This window comes from Rhinoderma darwinii, chromosome 12, assembly GCF_050947455.1.
Source record: "Rhinoderma darwinii isolate aRhiDar2 chromosome 12, aRhiDar2.hap1, whole genome shotgun sequence".
Lineage (NCBI taxonomy): Eukaryota > Metazoa > Chordata > Amphibia > Anura > Rhinodermatidae > Rhinoderma > Rhinoderma darwinii.
In genome coordinates, this window is record NC_134698.1 from 53,222,941 (window position 1) to 53,244,265 (window position 21,325).

Below are 21,325 nucleotides of genomic sequence, written 5' to 3' on the forward strand. Positions count from 1 at the left end.
ACATATGAAAATAAAATCATGTTTTAAATCTTTTGTACGTTGTTTGGAAACTGACGCTGTGAAAGACAGAAGCTGCCTCTAGCTCTTTTCCAGTTAAAATCTGTCGTATGGATGACATTTGTGGCAGCCATCTTGCTACACCCAAATAAAATAACGGGTCTCGCAGATGGATGTATCTCAAGCTCAAAAGGCTATCCTCAGCGTATTGGGACAGGTGTCTCCGAGCGCCCTGCCTAAGATTATTCAGTGGATGAAAACGAGCAGTAAGCAGTCCCGAGGCTCATTCATGCAGCATCACAGTGACAAGATTAGTACGGCACAGCGAGTGGTTTAGTTCCGCAATGTGTTTTTTCCCCCCATGTAGCTGTTAAATGCAAGCTAGTGTTCTCTGTTATCAGCCATTTAAGGCTAGGGAGCAGCTGACTTGTGTTCTTTAATTGGATGCTTGTTCTAATCATCATCTTAGAATTGCCATAGAAATGTACATACACGTTTAATATCAGCAGCTTTTTGTATCCCTTATATTTAGAGCTCTGATCTAATTACTAGTGGTTTCAACTTTCTAAAGAGGACCTGTCCTCACGCCTGACATGTCTGTTTTAGTAAATATTTGTATTCCACATAAAATAACAATTCTGGATATTTTTTTCATTAAATTTTGAATTGTCCCATTCCTCTGTTATTCCTCCTGCAAATCTATGAATACATTGACAAATATTTGTGACCATTCTCCTGTCGATGGGGTATGTCCCTACGCAGTCTGACACTATCCGCACTGATTGGACATTGGCTGAGTTCACACATCATTGTCAAAATTAAGTTTTACAGCAGTTTTACAAAAATCAGGGCAATAAAGGCATTTTGACTCTGATGTGATAACCCAGCCGCTGTGTAGAGACACGCGTCATTGCGGTGTTCACTTTATGATAAAACTGGCATGTTAACTTAGTTCTGCGGGTCAATATGAATACGGCGTTACCGTTCACTATATTATGAGAGCCATAACTTTTTTTATTTTTCATCGATGGATAGGTGTGAGGGCTTGTCTTTTGCCGGGTGATCTGTAGCTTTTAGGCCTCGTGCACACGAACATGTTTTTGCGGCCGCAATTCACCCGCAAATCCGCAGGTGAATTGCGGTCCCATTAATTTTTATGCGCCCATGCACACGACCGTGGTTTCCACGGTCTGTGCATTGCCCGGGAGCCTCGACCGCAAAAAGATAGGACATGTGTTATTACGGCTGTATTTTGCGGTCCGGGCTCATTGAAATTAATGTGCACAGCCCGTGATTTGTGGGAGGCCTGCGGATGACACTTCGCGGCCGTCCGAGCTGAAAATCATGGGCCGTGCACACCACTATGGTCATGTGTATGAGGCCTTAGGCAGTGGCGTAACTACCGCTATAGAAGCCGTAGCGGCTGCTACGGGGCCCTGGCATGAGGGGGCCCGTGTCGCCCGCCGGCACGGCCCCCCACCATGGTCGGAGGCTCCGCTAGCTGCTGCTATGGCTACTACAGCGCGCAGAGCAGGGAGGTATCTCCCCGCTCTGCCATTAAAGGGGCTGTTCCTACATAAGACATGTATCCCCTATCCACATGTCTTTTGTAGGACACACTATAGGTCAGATTTTTTTGGGGGGGGGTTGGGGCTGCATGGCGTTACCTACAGGGGGGGGTTGTATAGCGTTACCTACAGGGGGGCTGTATAGCGTTCCCTACAGGGGGGGCTGTATAGCGTTCCCTACAGGGGGGGCTGTATGGCGTTACCTACAGGGGGGGCTGTATGGCGTTACCTACAGGGGGGGCTGTATGGCGTTACCTACAGGGGGGGCTGTATGGCGTTACCTACAGGGGGGGCTGTATGGCGTTACCTACAGGGGGGCTGTATGGCGTTCCCTACAGGGGGGGCTGTATGGCGTTCCCTACAGGGGGGTTGTATGGCGTTCCCTACAGGGGGGTTGTATGGCGTTACCTACAGGGGGGGCTGTATGGCGTTACCTACAGGGGGGGCTGTATGGCGTTACCTACAGGGGGGCTGTATGGCGTTACCTACAGAGGGGGCTGTATGGCGTTATCTACAGAGGGGGCTGTATGGCGTTATCTACAGAGGGGGCTGTATGGCGTTATCTACAGAGGGGGCTGTATGGCGTTACCTACAGAGGGGGCTGTATGGCGTTACCTACAGAGGGGGCTGTATGGCGTTACCTACAGAGGGGGCTGTATGGCGTTACCTACAGAGGGGGCTGTATGGCGTTACCTACAGAGGGGGCTGTATGGCGTTACCTACAGAGGGGGCTGTATGGCGTTACCTACAGAGGGGGCTGTATGGCGTTACCTACAGAGGGGGCTGTATGGCGTTACCTACAGAGGGGGCTGTATGGCGTTACCTACAGAGGGGGCTGTATGGCGTTACCTACAGGGGGGCTGTATAGCGTTCCCTACAGGGGGGGCTGTATGGCGTTCCCTACAGGGGGGGCTGTATGGCGTTCCCTACAGGGGGGGCTGTATGGCGTTACCTACAGGGGGGGCTGTATGGCGTTACCTACAGGGGGGGCTGTATGGCGTTACCTACAGGGGGGCTGTATGGCGTTACCTACAGAGGGGGCTGTATGGCCTTATCTACAGAGGGGGCTGTATGGCGTTATCTACAGGGGGGCTGTATGGCGTTACCTACAGAGGGGGCTGTATGGCGTTACCTACAGAGGGGGCTGTATGGCGTTACCTACAGAGGGGGCTGTATGGCGTTACCTACAGAGGGGGCTGTATGGCGTTACCTACAGAGGGGGCTGTATGGCGTTACCTACAGAGGGGGCTGTATGGCGTTACCTACAGAGGGGGCTGTATGGCGTTACCTACAGAGGGGGCTGTATGGCGTTACCTACAGGGGGGCTGTATGGCGTTATCTACAGGGGGGCTGTATGGCGTTATCTACAGGGGGGCTGTAAAAAAGGCACTATCTACAAGGGGGGGTTGTGTGACACCCAGGGGAGGGGGGGCCCCAGTCAAAAGTTTGCTATGGGGCCCAGTCTTTCCTAGTTACGCACCTGGCCTTAGGGTATGTTCACACGGCTTATTTTCGGGCGTAAACGGCCAAAAAATCGGAAACAGAACGCCTCCAAACATCTGCCCGTTGATTTCCGACCGGGCATTTTTTTACGCAGCCGTTTTGAAAAATGGCTGTGTTAAAAAACTGCCGTGAAAAAGAAGTGCATGTCATTGACTCTATGGAAAAACAGCCGTGAGAAACGCGAGTTGCTAAAAAAAACAGCTGAAATTCAGGAGCTATTTTTCCCTTAAAAACAGCTCTGTATTTTCAGACGTTTTTGATTTTGTCTGTGCACATACCCTAAGGTCCCCATGCACACAAACGTGCTTTTGCGGCCGCAATTCCCCCGAAAATCCACGGGAGAATTTCGGCCCCATTCATTTCTCCATCTCCTAACATTGTAAAAAACGCAGCAAAATATGCACCATTTTCCGCCGTAAAAACTGCAGGAAATGGTGCGTGTTTGCCGCAGCAGAAAGTCTGCTACTTTCAACGGAATTGCTGCAGAAATTTTCTGCAGCAATTCCATTGTGTGTGGACAAGCCCTAATAGTTCAGAACCTTACAAACGCAGTGATACCAATTATGTTTATTTTTTTAACGTTACTTTAGGGGTAAGGCTGGGTTCACACGACCTATTTTCAGAAGTAATGGAGGCGTTTTACATCTGCCCATTACTTTCAATGGGCTTTACGATGTACTGTGCCGACGACCTGTCATTTTATGCGTCGCTGTCAAAATACGGTGCGTAAAATTACAGCCTCGTCAAAAGAAGTGCCGGACACTTCTTGGGACGTAACTGGAGCCGTTTTTCATTGACTCCAATGAAGAACAGCTCCAAATTACGCCCGTAAAAGACGCCCCGAAAAACGCGAGTACGAGCAATTACGTCTGAAATTCAGGAGCTGTTTTCTCTTGAAAAGAGCTCCGTAATTTCAGACGTAATTGCAGTTATCGTGTGCACATACCCTAAGGCTCTTTTAACATCTGTGTTGGGGTACCGTTCTGATGTTCCGTCGGAGGTTTCCGTTAGAACAGGACCCCGAGCAGACATAAACTGACACAGACGGAAACCAGAGTGTTCCGTCTCCATCACCATTGATTTCAATGGTGACGGAGCCGGTTTCTCTTTGTCTCTTATGTGCACCGGATCAGTTGTTTTGCCGGAAGCAATAGTGTAGTCCAGCGATCGGTGGATGTCGCAGTGACATGCCAAATGTTTTTAAAAAAGTTTAGTTACACTTTAAAACTTTTAATATTATTATTTTATTTATACATTACAAAAATCTTTTTAACAATTTGTAACTTTTTTTTTTTAGATGCATTTTTTTAATATGGTTCTGAACGCAGCTCAACCGCAACGCGTGGATAACTTTGTTTTTTTGTGGTGTTTTTACTGGCGTTTTCATTGATACTTTTTTTGCAGCAAAGAATGCTGCGCCCAGATGTTAGATTGAAGTCAATGAGGAGATATTAAACGCACTACAAACATTGTGTTTTTTAAGTGTCATTTCTTTTATTTTTTTCTTGTGTTTTTTGGGTCAGTTGCGTTTTTTCAAAGTCACAGCAGGGCTGGCTTTAGTGTTTTTTTTAAGCATTTAGTCAATATATGTGGCTTTTTTTATAGCGTTTTTTTGCTGAGTTTTTTTTTAGAATAAATTGCGTGTTGCAAAGAGGCCAATTTTGCATCACATGATCTTTTAGTCACATGATTCACAATGTGAAGAACGCCATTGAAAAAAATAATACACTATTTGCAAAAAAAAAAGCCATAAAAACGCATGTACTACAATTTTTTTGTTTTTAAAATGCATTTTTTGGTCCAAAGAACGATGAAACAAAAAGTGTGTGAAGGAAGCCTGAGGGTAGGAACACACTAGGCGGATACGCTGTGCAAAAAACTACACAGCGTATCCGCCCTGGAACCCGCAGGGAATTCCATCCGAAAAACCACACCATATTGTGGTGCAGTCTTTTGGGCGGCATGTCCGCTGTGGAAATCCTGCCGCTTATATTTATTCTTACCTTCTGATTTTGTTTTGTTTTCCGTAGTTGCGATTTTTGCGGTGGAATCGCTGCAAATACACAGCAAAAGTCGCAACACTTGGCTTTCTGTTGCGGGAGTGGCATCCCCATTTAATTCAATGGGGAAAACCACAATGGAAAATCAACAAAATCTCAGCATAAATTTACATGTTGCGGAATTGAATTCCGCACCGCAGGTCAATTTATTAATGTTTACGGTGCAGTTTTTTCCCGCAGCGTGGGCATGAGATTTACTAAATCTAATCCACTTTGCTGCTACTGTAAATGCTGCGGAATTTCAGCACAGAATTCCGTTGCGGAAATTCAGCAGCGTTTTACGCTACGTGGGAACCCGACCTTATACTGAATTCACACGCAAATTTGCTTCAGACATTTCTGCAACTGAAAAATCCATACATCTAAGGCCTCATGCACACGAACGTGCTTTTGCGGCCGCAATTCCCCTGAAAATCCACGGGAGAATTGCGGCCCTATTCATTCCTATGGGGCCATGCACACGACCGTGGTTCTCACGGGCCGTGCATGGCCCAGGAGCCCGCACCGCAGAAAGAACGGGCAAGTCTTATTACGGCCGTTAAATAATCAAACGTCAAATAATAACAGGAACATTTCGTTGATCTCAAAAAAACGTTAACGAGAGAAGATTATTGTTGTCTCGGTGTCAAATACTTTTCTGTTCTCTACACTGAAGCATTTTCTGACTTTTAGGTGATATAGAAGAGCTAAGAACATGTAATGCAGATGTTCTCCTCCACAATATCGCTGACGATTTACGAAACTTCTTGCCAGTGGAAGCGATGGTGGAATCGGAGAAACAAGCTATGGAAAATGTGAGATATTTAATGTTTCATGATGATGAATTTTTTTGGTGCACATATTTTCCAGTTTTGATGGCAGGTAGGCATCCCTTCACGTCACACCGTACCGCCATATTTGGCTGTTGGTGGGATGCTTTTTATTATCACTTTCCTGTTGACTGAACTGCAGCAATATCTCATTGTCTAATATTTAAACATTTTGTGTAAAGACATGTAGTTGACGTGCTGATATGTTCTAAGGGTAAATTCAGATGATGTTGTTAATTACCGCAAAAATTTGTCAAAATGTTATGGCTATATTTAGGTAATAAACGAATAAATGTGTCACATGTTCCTGCTCTGCTTTGTTCCACTATTGTGGCGAAACAACTGCAGCCAAGCGCCATCCGTTCGCCCCCATCAGCGCACTGTTTGGCTATATCCGCAGTATTTTAGTGGATCATGTAAACGCAGCCATTTGCGATCATTTAGCTTGCCGACCTTTTAACAGTGGTGCACCAACAATGTAGGGCTATGGGGCTCTTGGGGGATGGGTTCTGGTGTCACTGAACAGCCTCTAAGGCTATGTTCACACGGAGTATTTTGGGGGAGGAATATCTGCCTCAAAATTCCGTTTGGAACTTTGAGGCAGATATTCCTCTCCCTGCACGCCGATTTTCGCGGCAATTATCGCGCCGTTTTTCGCCCGCGGCCATTGAGCGCCGCGGGCATAAAACAGCGAGAAATACGCTTTCTCCTGCCTCCCATTGAAGTCAATGGGAGGTCGGAGGCGGAAGCGCCCGAAGATAGGGCATGTCGCTTCTTTTTCCCGCGAGGCAGTTTTACTGCTCGCGGGAAAAAGACGCCGACGCCTCCCATTGAAATCAATGGGAGGCGTTCTCAGGCCGTTTCTGCCGAGTTTTGCGACGCGGTTTCCGCGTCAAAAAACTCTGCAAAATACCCCGTGTGAACATAGCCTAACACTGTTTTGTGATTCAGCGTTTGTGCCTTACCAACGAGCTTTTTTTGCTTGTGATGTGATTGGACAGTTAAAGTGGTCAGTGAAGTCACCTCTTCTGTACATATGGGGGCAATTTATTAATACTGGCGTTTGATACGCCAGTTTTAAAGGGTAACTAAACGTTCAACAAACTTCTGACATATTATAGTGATATGTCAAGTTTTGATTGGTGGGGGTCCGAACACTGAGACTTTGTTTCTGGTCGGCTTTTTCCAGAAATCGATGTAGCGGTGTACGGACTCAATAGAAAGTCTATGGGCCGCTACATCGGCTCACTGGAAAAAGCTGAACAGAAACGAAGCGGCTGAGCGCTCACATGACCACTTCTGCCGCTTTGTTTTACCGATTGGTGGGGGTCTCAGTGCTTGGAGCCCCACCAATCAAAACTATGACATGTCAGAAGTTTGTTGAACGTTTAGTTACCCCTTAATGGCAAGAAAAGTTGGAGTAAACTTGGCGAAAAAGCCTCTTAATAAATGTGTTGCATGTTTTGGCAGTGTGCCACCATGTGCCATCCGCTCGCCCCCATCAGACATATAATGTAATAAAACATACTCACCTCAGCGCTCCCCTTCCCTCATCATTCCAGCGCCGTTCATACAAGGTCCGGTAACTGAGCAGCGTCGTGGCCTTATACGCAACACAGTACTTCAACGTCATCAGTGCTGCGCCGCATACAATGCCCTGACGCTGCCCGACGCCATTGCATTGTATGAGCCATGCTGGTGTGATGAGAGCCAGAGAAGAGGTGAGGTAAATATTATTTTTTTTATCTGTCCAATGGGGAGCTGGGTAGGGGCCACTCGCTAGGCCCCTACCACAAAACTAGCGTAGAAAGATTGATAAATTGCCCCATGGTGCCAGAGCTTACAGACCGCAGATAGCAGCTCTTGAATGCCGGGTGTGGAGCAGCCTCAGCTCTAGTCAGGGAATGGCGATACCATTGCTCGTCGTCCGCATTATTCAATAATGTTAGGTTGAAAATTCACACAATAGTCCTCTGTCAACGATTATGCTCTTCTCCCTCCAGCACAAAGCTTCTTGGACTGTTTGACCCTCTGTCACCTCCTGATATAAATACCCTCAGTGTTTGCTTTGTCCCATTTTAAGCAGCGCTGTTCACATTTACTATAACACAGTGCTTATTCATGTTTTGATGAAAGAAAAATGGCACTGAGCTTTGGCTTGTTACTAAGAAGATCTTGGTATCAAATAGAGTAGAGGTTGATAGTGATAATATTAACAGTAGTGAAACTAAACTCAACATTGAAATTGCAACACCAAGTAGGACAAGCTGTAAGGTTACGCAAATTGAGGCAGTAGGCAGGTGTCGCTAAGATCTGCAAATGATCACATTTTCAAGCACCTCACATGAAACCTCAAAAATCGGATCAAGTGGTGTGGGATGATTGTACGATGTCTCCTGTTCGTTGACGTACCAGTTATCGCCACTTGTCGGAAACTGAGGATACAATCCTTGAACTGGGAGACGTTGGTTTATCACTCCGGCAGATCGCTATGCGCCTATGCCGAGATGTCAGCACTGATCAAAGTTGAGTATCCCGGAGGTTTGGGGAACAACAACGAATGGGTATAACAAAAGATGCGCGGAGGTGAACCTCTGCACGGACGGATCGTCTGATTGGAAGAATGGCGCGTAGTGATCCATTCTGTACAGCAAATTAAATTGGACTTTACATCCCAAGCCTAGGGCAACCAGTATCGACACAATCCATCAGAACGCGTTTGCACGACATTGGGCTACGAGCCAGACGTCTAGATACAGGTGTTCCATTGGCCACTGCTCTCAGAGGCTACCATGGTCACAGCAAGACGGCAATGGAGGTTGGAATGGGGGGGTCTATCCTCTTCAGCAATGAGTTCCGCTTTTGTCTCGGACAGAATGATAGCCGGAGATTGGTCTGAGACGTCATTGGTTGGCAATTGCAAAGGGAGTTGCTTGCAGCCAATCTTGATGATTTGCGTGCCCAAGTGCATGAAGCGTGGCATAACATTCCTCAGACAGCCAATAATAACCTAATTGATAGCATGCCAAGGCGTTAGGTGCCTGTATTTCTGCTTGTGGCGCTCATACTCGATAGTGAATAAATAAAGATGTTTGGAATATTTTATTTCCGTTTTTTTATAATTTGCATATCATTAACATGTCTATCCGTCCTGTGTTTTCCACAATTGCAAAACTTTTCCTTCTTGGTGTTGCAATTTCAATGTTGAAGAGTTTATAAAGATAGAGACTCCAGTCAAACCTGAGTGAGCACAACAGCTTCTCTACCATGTTACTTATCTTTATTTATATAGTGCTAACATATTCCGCAGAGCTTTACAATTGACTAACAAGTAAAATGACAAATAATCAAAACAAGGAAACAACAAGACAAAAGGAGAGAGTACCATGCTCATAAGGCTAGATGCACATGATCGTGTCCGTTTTGCGTCTGCAAAAAACACAGCGTTTTTCCTGCGTTACAGTCCCGTGTGCCATCAGTGTGTGTTCCTTGTAGCATCGGTTTTTGATGTCCGTGTTGGTTCACATATTTTTTTATACTTTTTTTTTTCTCTGCATTTCTTTAGCAACTGATGCGTGAATTACGGACAGCACACGGATGACGTCCGTGTGTTGCCCGTGATTTTCACGCACTCATTGAATTCAATGAGTGCGTGATCCGCAAAAATGCACCAGAATAGGACATGCAGTGAGTTTCGCTCCGTGAAAAACAATGCATGTCTGAATAGCCCCATTGAATTTCATAGGTCTGTATAGTGTCTGTGAAAAAAACAGACAGCACACGGATATGAAATACGCTCGGCTTAATAAGGCCTAAGTGTGTATTAGAAAATACCACTATTATACCACTACTATCCTCTGTACTATGACTTCACTGTGTGCATTATCCTTGTATTATGATGCTGTGTTTTATCACTGTGCTGTGACATCACTGTGTTTTTAAGCCTTTAGTTGTGACATCCAGGGGCGGATTATAATGAGGGCAATCTGGGCAAGTGCCCGAGGCTGGAAGGGGGCCCAGTTCGCCCCGGTTCTCCCTTATCGGCTGTTAAAATTACAGCCGGTTCAGAGAACCGGAGTGAAGCGGGACCTCTCACCCAACCAGTGGCGTAGCTATAGGGGCCGCGCTACATCAATAAAAAGTTACGATAGTAACTGGAGCAGCGGGCCCGTTACTATAGTAACTACAGTACTTACCTTCCTGTTTCCGGTGCGCAGCGCATGACATCACAACGCTATGCGCCGCGCACAGCATCCTGATCCTGGATAGAGTCAGGACATCTGCTTCGGCTGAAGAGAAGGGTAAGTTTAATATCCCTGTCTGCTTGAAGCTGATAGGCGGGGTTAGACTCCCAGGACCCCCACCAATCACCTGTTTTGAGGGGGCCGCAGCGCTCGTACGGTCATTCCGGTCACTTTCACATTGTGAATCTGTGTCGGCCATTCACAGTCTGAGCCAGTAAGGGAAATGAAGGGGAAGCAGCTGTCGTACCAGCGCTGCGGCCCCTTCAAAACAGGTGATTGGCGGGTCACGGGAGACGAACCCTGACCCATCAGCTATTGATGGCCTATCCTGAGGATAGGCAATCAATGTTTAGGGACTGGACAATCCTTTTAAGCCTACGATGTAGCAGGCTTAGAGGGCCCATGAGACCGGATCACAGATTGTGTGATGCTGTCTGCTGGGCCCTGTATCTAAGCATCTTACATAAGCACATGGTAGGCTTAGATACATGGCCCATGTATGATCCTGTCTGATGGGCCCTGTATCTAAGCATCTTACATAAGCACATGGTAGGCTTAGATACATGGCCCATGTGTGATCCTGTCTGATAGGCCCTGTATATAAGCCTACCACATGTACTGTATAAGATTACTGTCTGCTGGACCCTGTATCTAAGCCTGCCTTGACAGACAGTATCACACATGGGCCCTGTACCTAAGCCTACCACATGTGTTACTAAGCGTTTTTGTTGTGTTTGTGTTTTTTTTACAGGTTCGGTCGTTGGACTACGTCGGATTCTAGGATTACTTCGATGACAACGTTTTTATTATCAATAAAATGGTTAATGAGGGTTGTCTGGGTAGTTTTCATTTCAATAAAATATTTTTTCTATGTCTTTGTTTTTTAAACTTTATTACAACTGCCTTAGTAATGGCCGCCAGCTGATTGACAGCGTCCATTACGAAGTCGAGGCTTCGTGTTAGCCGATGCAGAGGCTAACACTAACCCCCATTATTACTCCGGTACCCACCGCCACCAGGAGTGTCAGGAAAAGTCGGGTACGATCCAGCAGCTGACCATCTATAGTGATGGCCGGGTAATGGGGCGGCCGCAGGCTGGCATCATTATGCTGGGAAATAGCCAAAAACTGTGGCCCTTCCCACCTGGTAATGTTAACCTGCTGCTGCTTTCTTGTATCTGGCTGGTTATGAAAAATGGGGGGGGGGGGGTGGGCGCCCACCAGATACAACAGCAGCAGCCTAGCATTAACAGGGGGGAAGGGTCACTGTTTTTGGCCTTTCCCAGACTGATATTACCAGCCTGTGGCTGACCCAGTTCCCGACCATCACTACAGATGTTCGGGTACTGGTTCGTACTTGGCTCTTCCCAGTACCACTGGTGGCGAAGGGTACCGGGGAAATGGGGGTTAGTGTTAGCCTCTGCGCCTGCTAACATTAAGCCTCGCCTTGGTAATGGATGTTGTCAATCAGCCAGCAGCTATTAATAAGGCGTTAATAATAAAGTAAAAAAAAAAATATAAGTACATAGTAACAAACATTTTTGGAAATAAAAAAACAAACACAACCCTCATTAACAATTTTATTGAGAATAAAAAAAAAGCTGTCATTGAAGTAGTCCTCGAATACGACGTAGTTCAACAACCGAACCTGTAAAATTACACAAACACACAAAAATAATTAGTAAGGCTGGGTTCACACGACCTATTTTCAGTCGTAAACGAGGCGTATTATGCCTCGTTTTACGTCTGAAAATAGGGCTACAATACGTCGGCAAACATCTGCCCATTCATCTGAATGGGTTTGCCGACGTACTGTGCAGACAACCTGTCATTTACGCGTCGTCGTTTGACAACTGTCAAACGACGACGCGTAAAAATACAGCCTCGGCAAAAGAAGTGCAGGACACTTCTTTCAGACGTAATTTGAGCCGTTCTTCATTGAACTCAATGAAGCACAGCTCAAAATTTATGGCTGTCAGAGAAGCCTCGCAAAATGCGAGGAGCATTTACGTCTGAAATGAGGCAGCTGTTTTCTCCTGAAAACAGTCTGTCTTTTCAGACGTAAAAGCCTGCTACCGTGTGCACATACCCTAACACATAAAAAAGCAAAACAATTCTTATACTTACCTTTTCTGGGTCCAGCGCTGGAACCGCAATGTCAGCGAGCTGGTCCCTATATCTAATCCTATCATGTGTGATGCTGTCTGCTGAGCCACTGTATCTAATCCTATCATGTGTGATACTGTCTGTTGAGCTACTGTATCTAATCCTATCATGTGTGATACTGTGCTGAGCCACTGTATCTAATCCTATCCATGGTGTATAGGGTCGTAGTGCTATAGATATGCTGTCTCCTATACATACACACACATATTCAGGAGCGCAGTTTATAGTACTATTATATTCAGGAGCGCAGTGTATAGTACTATTATATTCAGGGGCGCAGTGTATAGTACTGTTATATTCAGGGGCGCAGTGTATAGTACTGATATATTCAGGGGCGCAGTGTATAGTACTATTATATTCAGGGGAGCAGTGTATAAGTACTATTATATTCATTGTATGATACTATTATATTTAGAAGCATAGAGTGTGGCATCATGAGAATTTTATCTTCGTTTACAGGTGCGGAAGGGTTGGAAAAGTGAGGAGCCAAAGATATCTGAGCTGTGAACTGCATAAATGGGCCGTGCCCGAGAGAAGTCATCAGAGGTCTGGACCGGATGGAGAAGTAAAGAGAAAAAGAACGAAAAAGAATCAGACATCACCTGTGAGTCACTCAATGTAAATGTTTATTCTCCCTGTGATTGATCAGTACTGTAGTCACTGTATGATCTGCAGTGAGATGATGGATGGTAGCATTCTTTTTTGTTAACCCCTTAAGGACGCAGCCTAGTTTGGGCCTTAAGGCTCAGAGCCCATTTTTCAAATCTGACATATTTCACTTTATGTGGTAATAACGTCGGAATGCTTAAACCTATCCAAGCGATTCTGAGATTGTTTTCTCGTGACACTTTGGGCTTCATGTTCGTGGTAAAATTTGGTCGATATATTCAGTCTTTATTTGTGAAAAATTGCAAAATTTAGAGAAAATTTACAAAAAATAGCATTTTTCAGAATTTAAATGCATCTGCTTGAAAAACAGACGGTTATACCACCCAAAATAGTTACTAGTTCACATTTCCCATAGGTCTACTTTAGATTGGCATCGTTTTTTGAACATTCTTTTATTTTTCTTGGACGTTACAAGGCTTAGAACATAAACAGAAATTTCTCATATTCTTAAGAAAATTTCAAAAGCCTTTTTTTGAAGGTGCCAGTTCAGTTCTGAAGTGGATTTGAGGGGCCTATGTATTAGAAACCCCCATAAAACACCCCATTTTAAAAACTAGACCCCTCAAAGTATTCAAAACAGCATATAGAAAGTTTTTTAACCCTTCAGGCATTTCACAGGAATTAAAGCAAAGTGGAAATTAAATTTGCAAATTTCATTTTTTCTGCTGAATTTCAATTTTATTCAATTTTTTTTTAGTAACAGAGAAGGTTTTACCAGAGAAACACTACTAAATATGTATTGTCCAGATTCTGCAGTTTTTAGAAATGTCCCACATGTGGCTCTAGTGCGCTCGTGGACTAAAACACAAGCCCTAGAAGCAAAGAAGCACCTAGTGCATTTTGAGGCCTCTTTTTTATTAGAATATATTTTAGGCAGCATGCCAGGTTTGAAGAGGCGTTGAGGTATCAAAACAATGGAAACCCACCAGAAGTGACCCCATTTTGGAAATTACACCCCTCAAGGAATTCATTTATGGTTTTTGTTATCATTTTGACCGCACAGTTTTTTCACAGCACCTATTTGAATTGGGCTGTGAAATGAAAAAAATGATATTTTTTCCAATAAGATGTCATTTTTGATCAAAATTTCTTATTTTCACAAGGAACAACATACCCCATTTTGTTGCCCAATTTGTCCTTAGTGCGGCAATACCCCATTTGTGGTGATAAACTGCCCTTTGGGCCCATGGGAGGGCTCAGAAGGAAAGGACCACCATTTGGCCTACTGGAGCTTTTCTGGTGCTAAGTCATGTGTGCAGAAGCCCCTGAGGTACCAGTACAGTTGAAACCCCCGAGAAGTGACCCCATTTTAAAAACTACACCCCTTAAGACATTCATCTAGAGGTGTAGTGAGCATTTTGACCCCACAGGTACTGTGTAAAAGATAATGCGCAGCAGATGGTGCAGTGTGAGATTTGCAATTTTATATATGTATATGCCATTTCAGTGTCCAATATAGTGTGCCCAGCATGCGCCACCGGAGATATACACCCCTTAAATTGTAATGTGGGTTCTCCTGGGTACGACAATACCCTACATGTGGCTGTTATCAGCTGCCTGGGCATACGGCAGGGCTCAGAAGGGAAAGATGAGGGGGGTAAGCTGTGCGGAGTGCATCAGGGTAAATTGAAAATCAAGGGATGTATGATACATTTTAAAACAATCTTTTATACAGAGCCCTGGTTTTTCGGGACACGTGTCACATTGGTATATTGTGTTCTTCCTTATCCCCCTCTTATAGCAGACTCTGCACCTCTTTTGACTCTTTCCCTTTCCACCGGTTTGGGGACCTTCTCCTGGAAAGTGTTGCCCTGGTACGATGCGCCCCCCCTTCCTGGTCCCTAAAGATTAGATCTTGAAATTCCAGGAAAGTTCCCCTCTGGCCTGCACATCGACGTAGCACATACGCATTGTACAAAGCCATCTGTATGATGTGCCCGGCCAGCTTCTTATACTACACCGCATGGCGCTGTAGGGCTTCAGGACTTGATTTGACAAGTCCATCCCTCCCATGTACCTATTGTAGTCCAGGATGCAGTCTAGTTTGGGGGTGGCCTTTCCTTCATATATCCTAAACCTGTAGGTATACCCTGATGCACTCTCGCACAGCTTATACATCTTCACGCCATACCTTGCCCTCTTACCTGGCAGGTACTGGCGGAATTGAACCCTCCCTTTAAAATGTACCAGGGACTCATCAATAGAAAAACACTTCTCGGGGGTGTATGCTTGGGAAAACCGGGCACTGGAACGGTCTAATAGGGGTCTCCGTTTATACAAACGGTCAAAACTGGGGTCATCTCGGAGTGGGCACGGCTCATTATCAGTATAATGTAAGAAGCGAAGTATTGCCTCATTTATTTATTTTTTTAGGTTCCAGTTCATTTCTGAAGTTGCTTTGAGGGGACTATATATTAGAAACCCCTATCAAACACCCCATTTTAGAAACTAGACCCCTCAAAGTATTCACAACAGCATTTAGAAAGTTTATGAACCCTTTAGGTGTTTCACAGAAATTTAGAGCAAAGTAGAGGTGAAATTTACTCTTTTTATACCATTTTTTTTATAACACAAAAGGATTTATCAGAGAAACGCAACTCAATACTTATTGCCCAGATTCTGCAGTTTAGAGAAATATCCCACATGTTGCCCTCGGGCGGTAATGGACTGAAGCACCGGCCTCCGAATCAAAGGAGCACCTAGCGGATTTTGAGCCCTCTTTTTTATTAGGCACCATGTCCGGTTTGAAGAGGTCTTGTGGTGCCAAAACATTGGAAACCCCCCAAAAGTGACCCCAATTTGGAAACTAGACCCCTTGAGGAATCCATTGTAGTTTTCTTGGGGTGCATGCGGCTTTTTGATCAGTTTTTATTCCATTTTTAGGTGGCGTGGTGACTAATAAACAGCAATTCTACTATTGTTTTTGTATACTTTTTTTTTTACAGCGTTCACCGTGCGCTATAAATGACATATTCACTTTATTCTGCGGGGCGATACGATTACGGCGATACAAGATGTTTATAGGTTTTTTTTATGTCTTATGGCGTTTGCACAATAAAATAAGTTTTGTAAACAATCATTCACTTTTTGTGTTACCTTATTCTAAGAGCCATAACTGTTTTATTTTTCAATCAATAAAGCCGTGCGAGGACTTATTTTTTGCGTAACGAACTGTATTTTCCATCAGTACCATTTTTAGGTACATGCGACTTTTTGATCTCTTTTTATTCCATTTTTTGGGAGGTGAAGTGACCAAACAATTGTGATTGTGGTACGGTTTATTAATATTTTTTTTTACGGCGTTCACCGTGCGGGATAAATAACAAAATAATTTTGTAGTTCAGGCCGTTACGGACGCGGCGATACCAATTATGTATAGTTTATTTGTTTGTTTATATATTTTTATTAATAATAAAGGCCTGATAAGGGAAAAAGTGGGACTTTTACTTTTATTACTTTTAAAACTTTTATTTTCTTATTTTTACACATCTTTTTTTAACTTTTTTTTTACTTTATTACTTTGTCCCACTAGGGGACATGAGGGCAGGAGGCCCTGATCGCTATTCTAATACACTGCACTACATGCGTAGTGCAGTGTATTAGAACTGTCAGCTACTCACTGACAGCAAGCATAGTGGGTCCTGACGTTGTCAGGACCCACTAGGCTTCCGTCTATGGCATAGCCGGACGCCATTGTTTGGTGTCCGGTTGCCATAGTCACCATCGCCGGCCGCTATCGCGTAGCAGGCCGGCGATGGCAGCTTAACCCCTAAAAAGCCGCGATCTCTATAGAACGCGGCTTTTAAGGGGTTAATCAGCGGGGACACAGCGATCGGTCCCCGCTGTAGGAGCTGTGACAGCTGCTGTACGAGACAGCAGCGTCACAGCTCCTGTATGTGTCGGGAGGACGGCCGAAACGGCCGTTACTCCCGAGACGTACTATTACGGCATGGAGCGCGAACGATACAGCTGCCATGACGTAATAGTACGTCAAGGAGCGGGAAGGGGTTAAACAGCAACTCCCAGCATATCCTAACCATTGTTCAGGCTATACTGGGAGTTGTCGTTTTATGTCGTACAAATTTATACAGCAGGGGTTAAACTGAATTTGCAAATGATCTCTGTACTGAACTGTATTTGTTCTGGTGCTGTATATATGTACTGAGCTTGGTGCTGTGTGTGTGTGTGTGTGTGTGTGTGTGTGTGTGTGTGTGTGTGTGTATATATATGTATATATATATATATATATACATACATACATATACTGAGCTTGGTTCTGGCTATATGTGTGTGTGTGTGTGTGTGTGTGTGTGTGTGTGTGTGTATATATATATATATATATATATATATATATAGTGAAGGAAATAAGTATTTGATCCCTTGCTGATTTTGTAAACCGTCTAGAATTTTTAGGCTAGGTTAATTTTACCAGTGAGAGATAGATTATATTTAAAAAAAAACAGAAAATCACATTGTCAAAATTATATATATTTATTTGCATTGTGCACAGAGAAATAAGTATTTGATCCCTTTGGCAAACAAGACTTAATACTTGGTGGCAAAACCCTTGTTGGCAAGCACAGCAGTCAGACATTTTTTGTAGTTGATGATGAGGTTTGCACACATGTTAGATGAAATTTTGGCCCACTCCTCTTTGCAGATCATCTGTAAATCATTAAGATTTCGAGGCTGTCGCTTGGCAACTCGGATCTTCAGCTCCCTCCATAAGTTTTCGATGGGATTAAGGTCTGGAGACTGGCTAGGGCACTCTATGACCTTAATGTGCTTTTTTTTGAGCCACTCCTTTGTTGCCTTGGCTGTATGTTTCGGGTCATTGTCGTGCTGGAAGACCCAGCCACGAGCCATTTTTAATGTCCTGGTGGAGGGAAGGAGGTTGTCACTCAGGATTTGACGGTACATGGCTCCATCCATTCTCCCATTGATGCGGTGAAGTAGTCCTGTGCCCTTAGCAGAGAAACTCCCCCAAAACATAATGTTTCCACCTCCATGCTTGACAGTGGGGAAGGTGTTCTTTGGGTCATAGGCAGCATTTTTCTTCCTCCAAACATGGCGAGTTGAGTTAATGCCAAAGAGCTCAATTTTAGTCTCATCTGACCACAGCACCTTCTCCCAATCACTCTCAGAATCATCCAGATGTTCATTTGCAAACTTCAGACGGGCCTGTACATGTGCCTTCTTGAGCAGGGAGACCTTGCGGGCACTGCAGGATTTTAATCCATTACGGCATAATGTGTTACCAATGGTTTTCTTGGTGACTGTGGTCCCAGCTGCCTTGAGATCATTAACAAGTTCCCCCCGTGTAGTTTTCGGCTGAGCTCTCACCTTCCTCAGGATCAAGGATACCCCACGAGGTGAGACTTTGCATGGAGCCCAGATCGATGTCGATTGACAGTCATTTTGTATGTCTTCCATTTTCTTACTATTGCACCAACAGTTGTCTCCTTCTCACCCAGCGTCTTACTTATGGTTTTGTAGCCCATTCCAGCCTTGTGCAGGTCTATGATCTTGTCCCTGACATCTTTAGAAAGCTCTTTGGTCTTGCCCATGTTGTGAGGTTAGAGTCAGACTGATTAATTGAGTCTGTGGACAGGAGTCTTTTTATACAGGTGACCATTTAAGACAGCTGTCTTTAATGCAGGCACCAAGTTGCTTTGGAGCGTGTAACTGGTCTGGAGGAGGCTGAACTCTTAATGGTTGGTAGGGGATCAAATACTTATTTCTCTGTGCATAATGCAAATAAATATATATAATTTTGACTATGTGATTTTCAGTTTTTTTTTAAATATATAATCTATCTCTCACTGGTAAAATTAACCTAGCCTAAAAATTCTAGACTGTTCATGTCTTTGATAGTGGGCAAACTTACAAAATCAGCAAGGGATCAAATACTTATATATACATACGTACTGAGCTTGGTTCTAGTGCTGTATATATGTACTGAGCTTGGTTCTGGGGCTGTATATATGTACTGAGCTTGGTTCTGGTGCTGTATTTATGTACTGAGCTTGGTTCTAGTGCTGTATTTATGTACTGAGCTTGGTTCTGGTGTTGTGTATATATGTACTGAGTTTGGTTCTGGTGTTGTATATATGTACTGAGCTTGGTTCTGGGGCTGTATATATGTACTGAGCTTGGTTCTAGTGCTGTATTTATGTACTGAGCTTGGTTCTGGTGTTGTATATATGTACTGAGCTTGGTTCTGGGGCTGTATATATGTACTGAGCTTGGTTCTGGGGCTGTATATATGTGCTGAGCTTGGTTCTGGGTCTGTATATATTTACCTTCTCTTAAGGTAAAAGTATATGTTAAATCTACTTTTACCTTAAGAGAAGGTAAATATATACCGTAAAAACGAAACCCAAAAAACCATGGAGGAATTTCAGTTTTTCCCAATTCACCCATTATATGGTACTTTACATGGTGCCAATAAAAACTATAACTCCTCCCGCAAAAAAATAATCCTTCACACACCACTCCATTGACGTAAAAATAAAAAGTTATAAAGCTCCTGACCACTTCAGTGTCTCAAAGTATTCTGCTTTCTTTCTTCTATATGGCTCATTCTGCTTTTACAGCTAAATTAAAACCATGCCAGATTTATGGCCGCCTAAACGGAAATCTGCAAATATAGACGGTCCAGCGTCTTCAGAGTTCAGGGGGGCGGGGCACTGAAAAAGTGCCCGGGGCCCATGGTACCCTTAATCCGCCCCTGGTGACATCACTATGTTTGATTCTTGTTCTGTAACTTCACTGTGCATTATCCTTGTATTCTGATCCTGTGTTTATTATCTCCGTGCTGTTACATTCATGTGATCTTAAGGCCTCATTCACACACAGAATTTTTCTGCCAATTTAAACTGCATCATAAAGACGCTCCTAAAAATGCTAGTGTTCTTAAAATGTAATATGCGTTTTTTGAGCCCTTTTTTTTTTTTGTGTGGTGTTTTTACATCTTTTTTTTCTTACAGTTTTTGAAATCCTGTAGCAAACCCTATGGGAAAAACACCTGAAAAAAATGCCATACCCAGAACATGCTGCATTTGGGGGAAAAATGCCACTGACTTCAAAATTGCCTCAAAAACTCCACAAGCCAAAACGCAGTTGTGTGTAGTGCATTTTATATTTTACTATATACTTTAATGTAACATTTGGTCGCACTAAAAAAATGCCGTATGTGTAATGTGATTGGAAAACCTTTTTCAAATTGACATTTCTAAACAATGTTTTTTTACTTTTTGCAATGCAGCTTCTATGTATGCAATATTATAGAAGCTGCATAGTGCCACTATAAGCTGAATCAGTCAGTCTGCTGGACCGACGGCTCAACTGACACCGGTTCCTGTGTGCCCCTTACACACAGAATAACCCTAATTAATGAACTTAGATGTGATCGGTATTAGGGTTCTCCTGTGTGTAAGGCCTCATGCACATGAACGTAAAAACGGACGTAATTACGGGCCCATAGACTTCTATTGGCCACGGGTACCTTCCCATTTGCTTACGGGAAGGTACCCGGGCCGTTTAAAAATATGGAACATGTCCTATTTCAGGCCGTAATTACAGCACGGGCAGGCCCATAGAAGTCTATGGGGCTCCCGTAATTACGGGTGGCTACGTGTGTACACCCGTAATTACGCGAGCGTTGCTAGGCGACGTCAGGGGATAGTCACTGTACAGGTAGCTGAAAGAGTTAACTGATCGGCAGTAACTCTTTCAGCACCCGGGACAGTGACTACCGCTGGAGTTAATAGTATTAAAAGTTAACTTACCTGCTTCTTCCTCCAGTCTGGCCTCCCAGGATGACATTTCATCCCATGTGATCGCTGCAGCCAATCACAGGTTTGTGGCCCATAATCAGCTGGTGTTACAGTTATTACACTTTGTTTTGGAAAAAAATATATTTATCTTCGAAGACAAGATTTTTCACCAGCAATGCGGTACAGCTATGGTGAGTCCCACTGCTCCCACCTATGCGAATTTATTTCTTGGCTGGTGGGAAGAGACAATTGTCTTTGGGGACAAGTTTGCCAAATGGACCTCATCAATAGGGATATGGATGAGATATATTGATGACGTGCTGTTGTTTTGGAACTCAACAGTTGAGGAGTTCAATAGTTTTGTAGCAGCCCTCAACAAAAACGATCTAGGGCTAAGGTTCACCTGCGAAATCAGTGATAAAGAACTTTCCTTTCTAGATCTTAAAATCATAAAAACAATGGAAGGCACAATTCGTACCAAAGTACACCGGAAGGAAACAGCAACCAACCGTTTCTTACAATGGAACAGTTT

At 44.0% G+C, this 21,325-nt stretch overlaps 1 protein-coding gene across 3 annotated transcripts in view; it reads left to right on the forward strand.

The window, feature by feature from the left end:
* The first annotated feature begins 153 nt into the window (after positions 1-153).
* Positions 154-21,325, forward strand: part of LOC142664529 (uncharacterized) — a 49,029-nt gene continuing 27,857 nt past the window's right edge. For 2 of the 3 annotated variants that reach the window (XM_075843681.1, XM_075843679.1), the window contains exons 1-3: positions 176-263; positions 5,801-5,922; positions 12,806-12,950. In XM_075843681.1, the coding sequence (XP_075699796.1) occupies positions 5,828-5,922; positions 12,806-12,950 (240 nt within the window). In that variant the 5' untranslated portion in view covers positions 176-263; positions 5,801-5,827. Of the gene's footprint in view, positions 264-5,800; positions 5,923-12,805; positions 12,951-21,325 lie in introns of all 3 variants that reach the window. The other variant, XM_075843680.1, reaches the window with a different exon arrangement.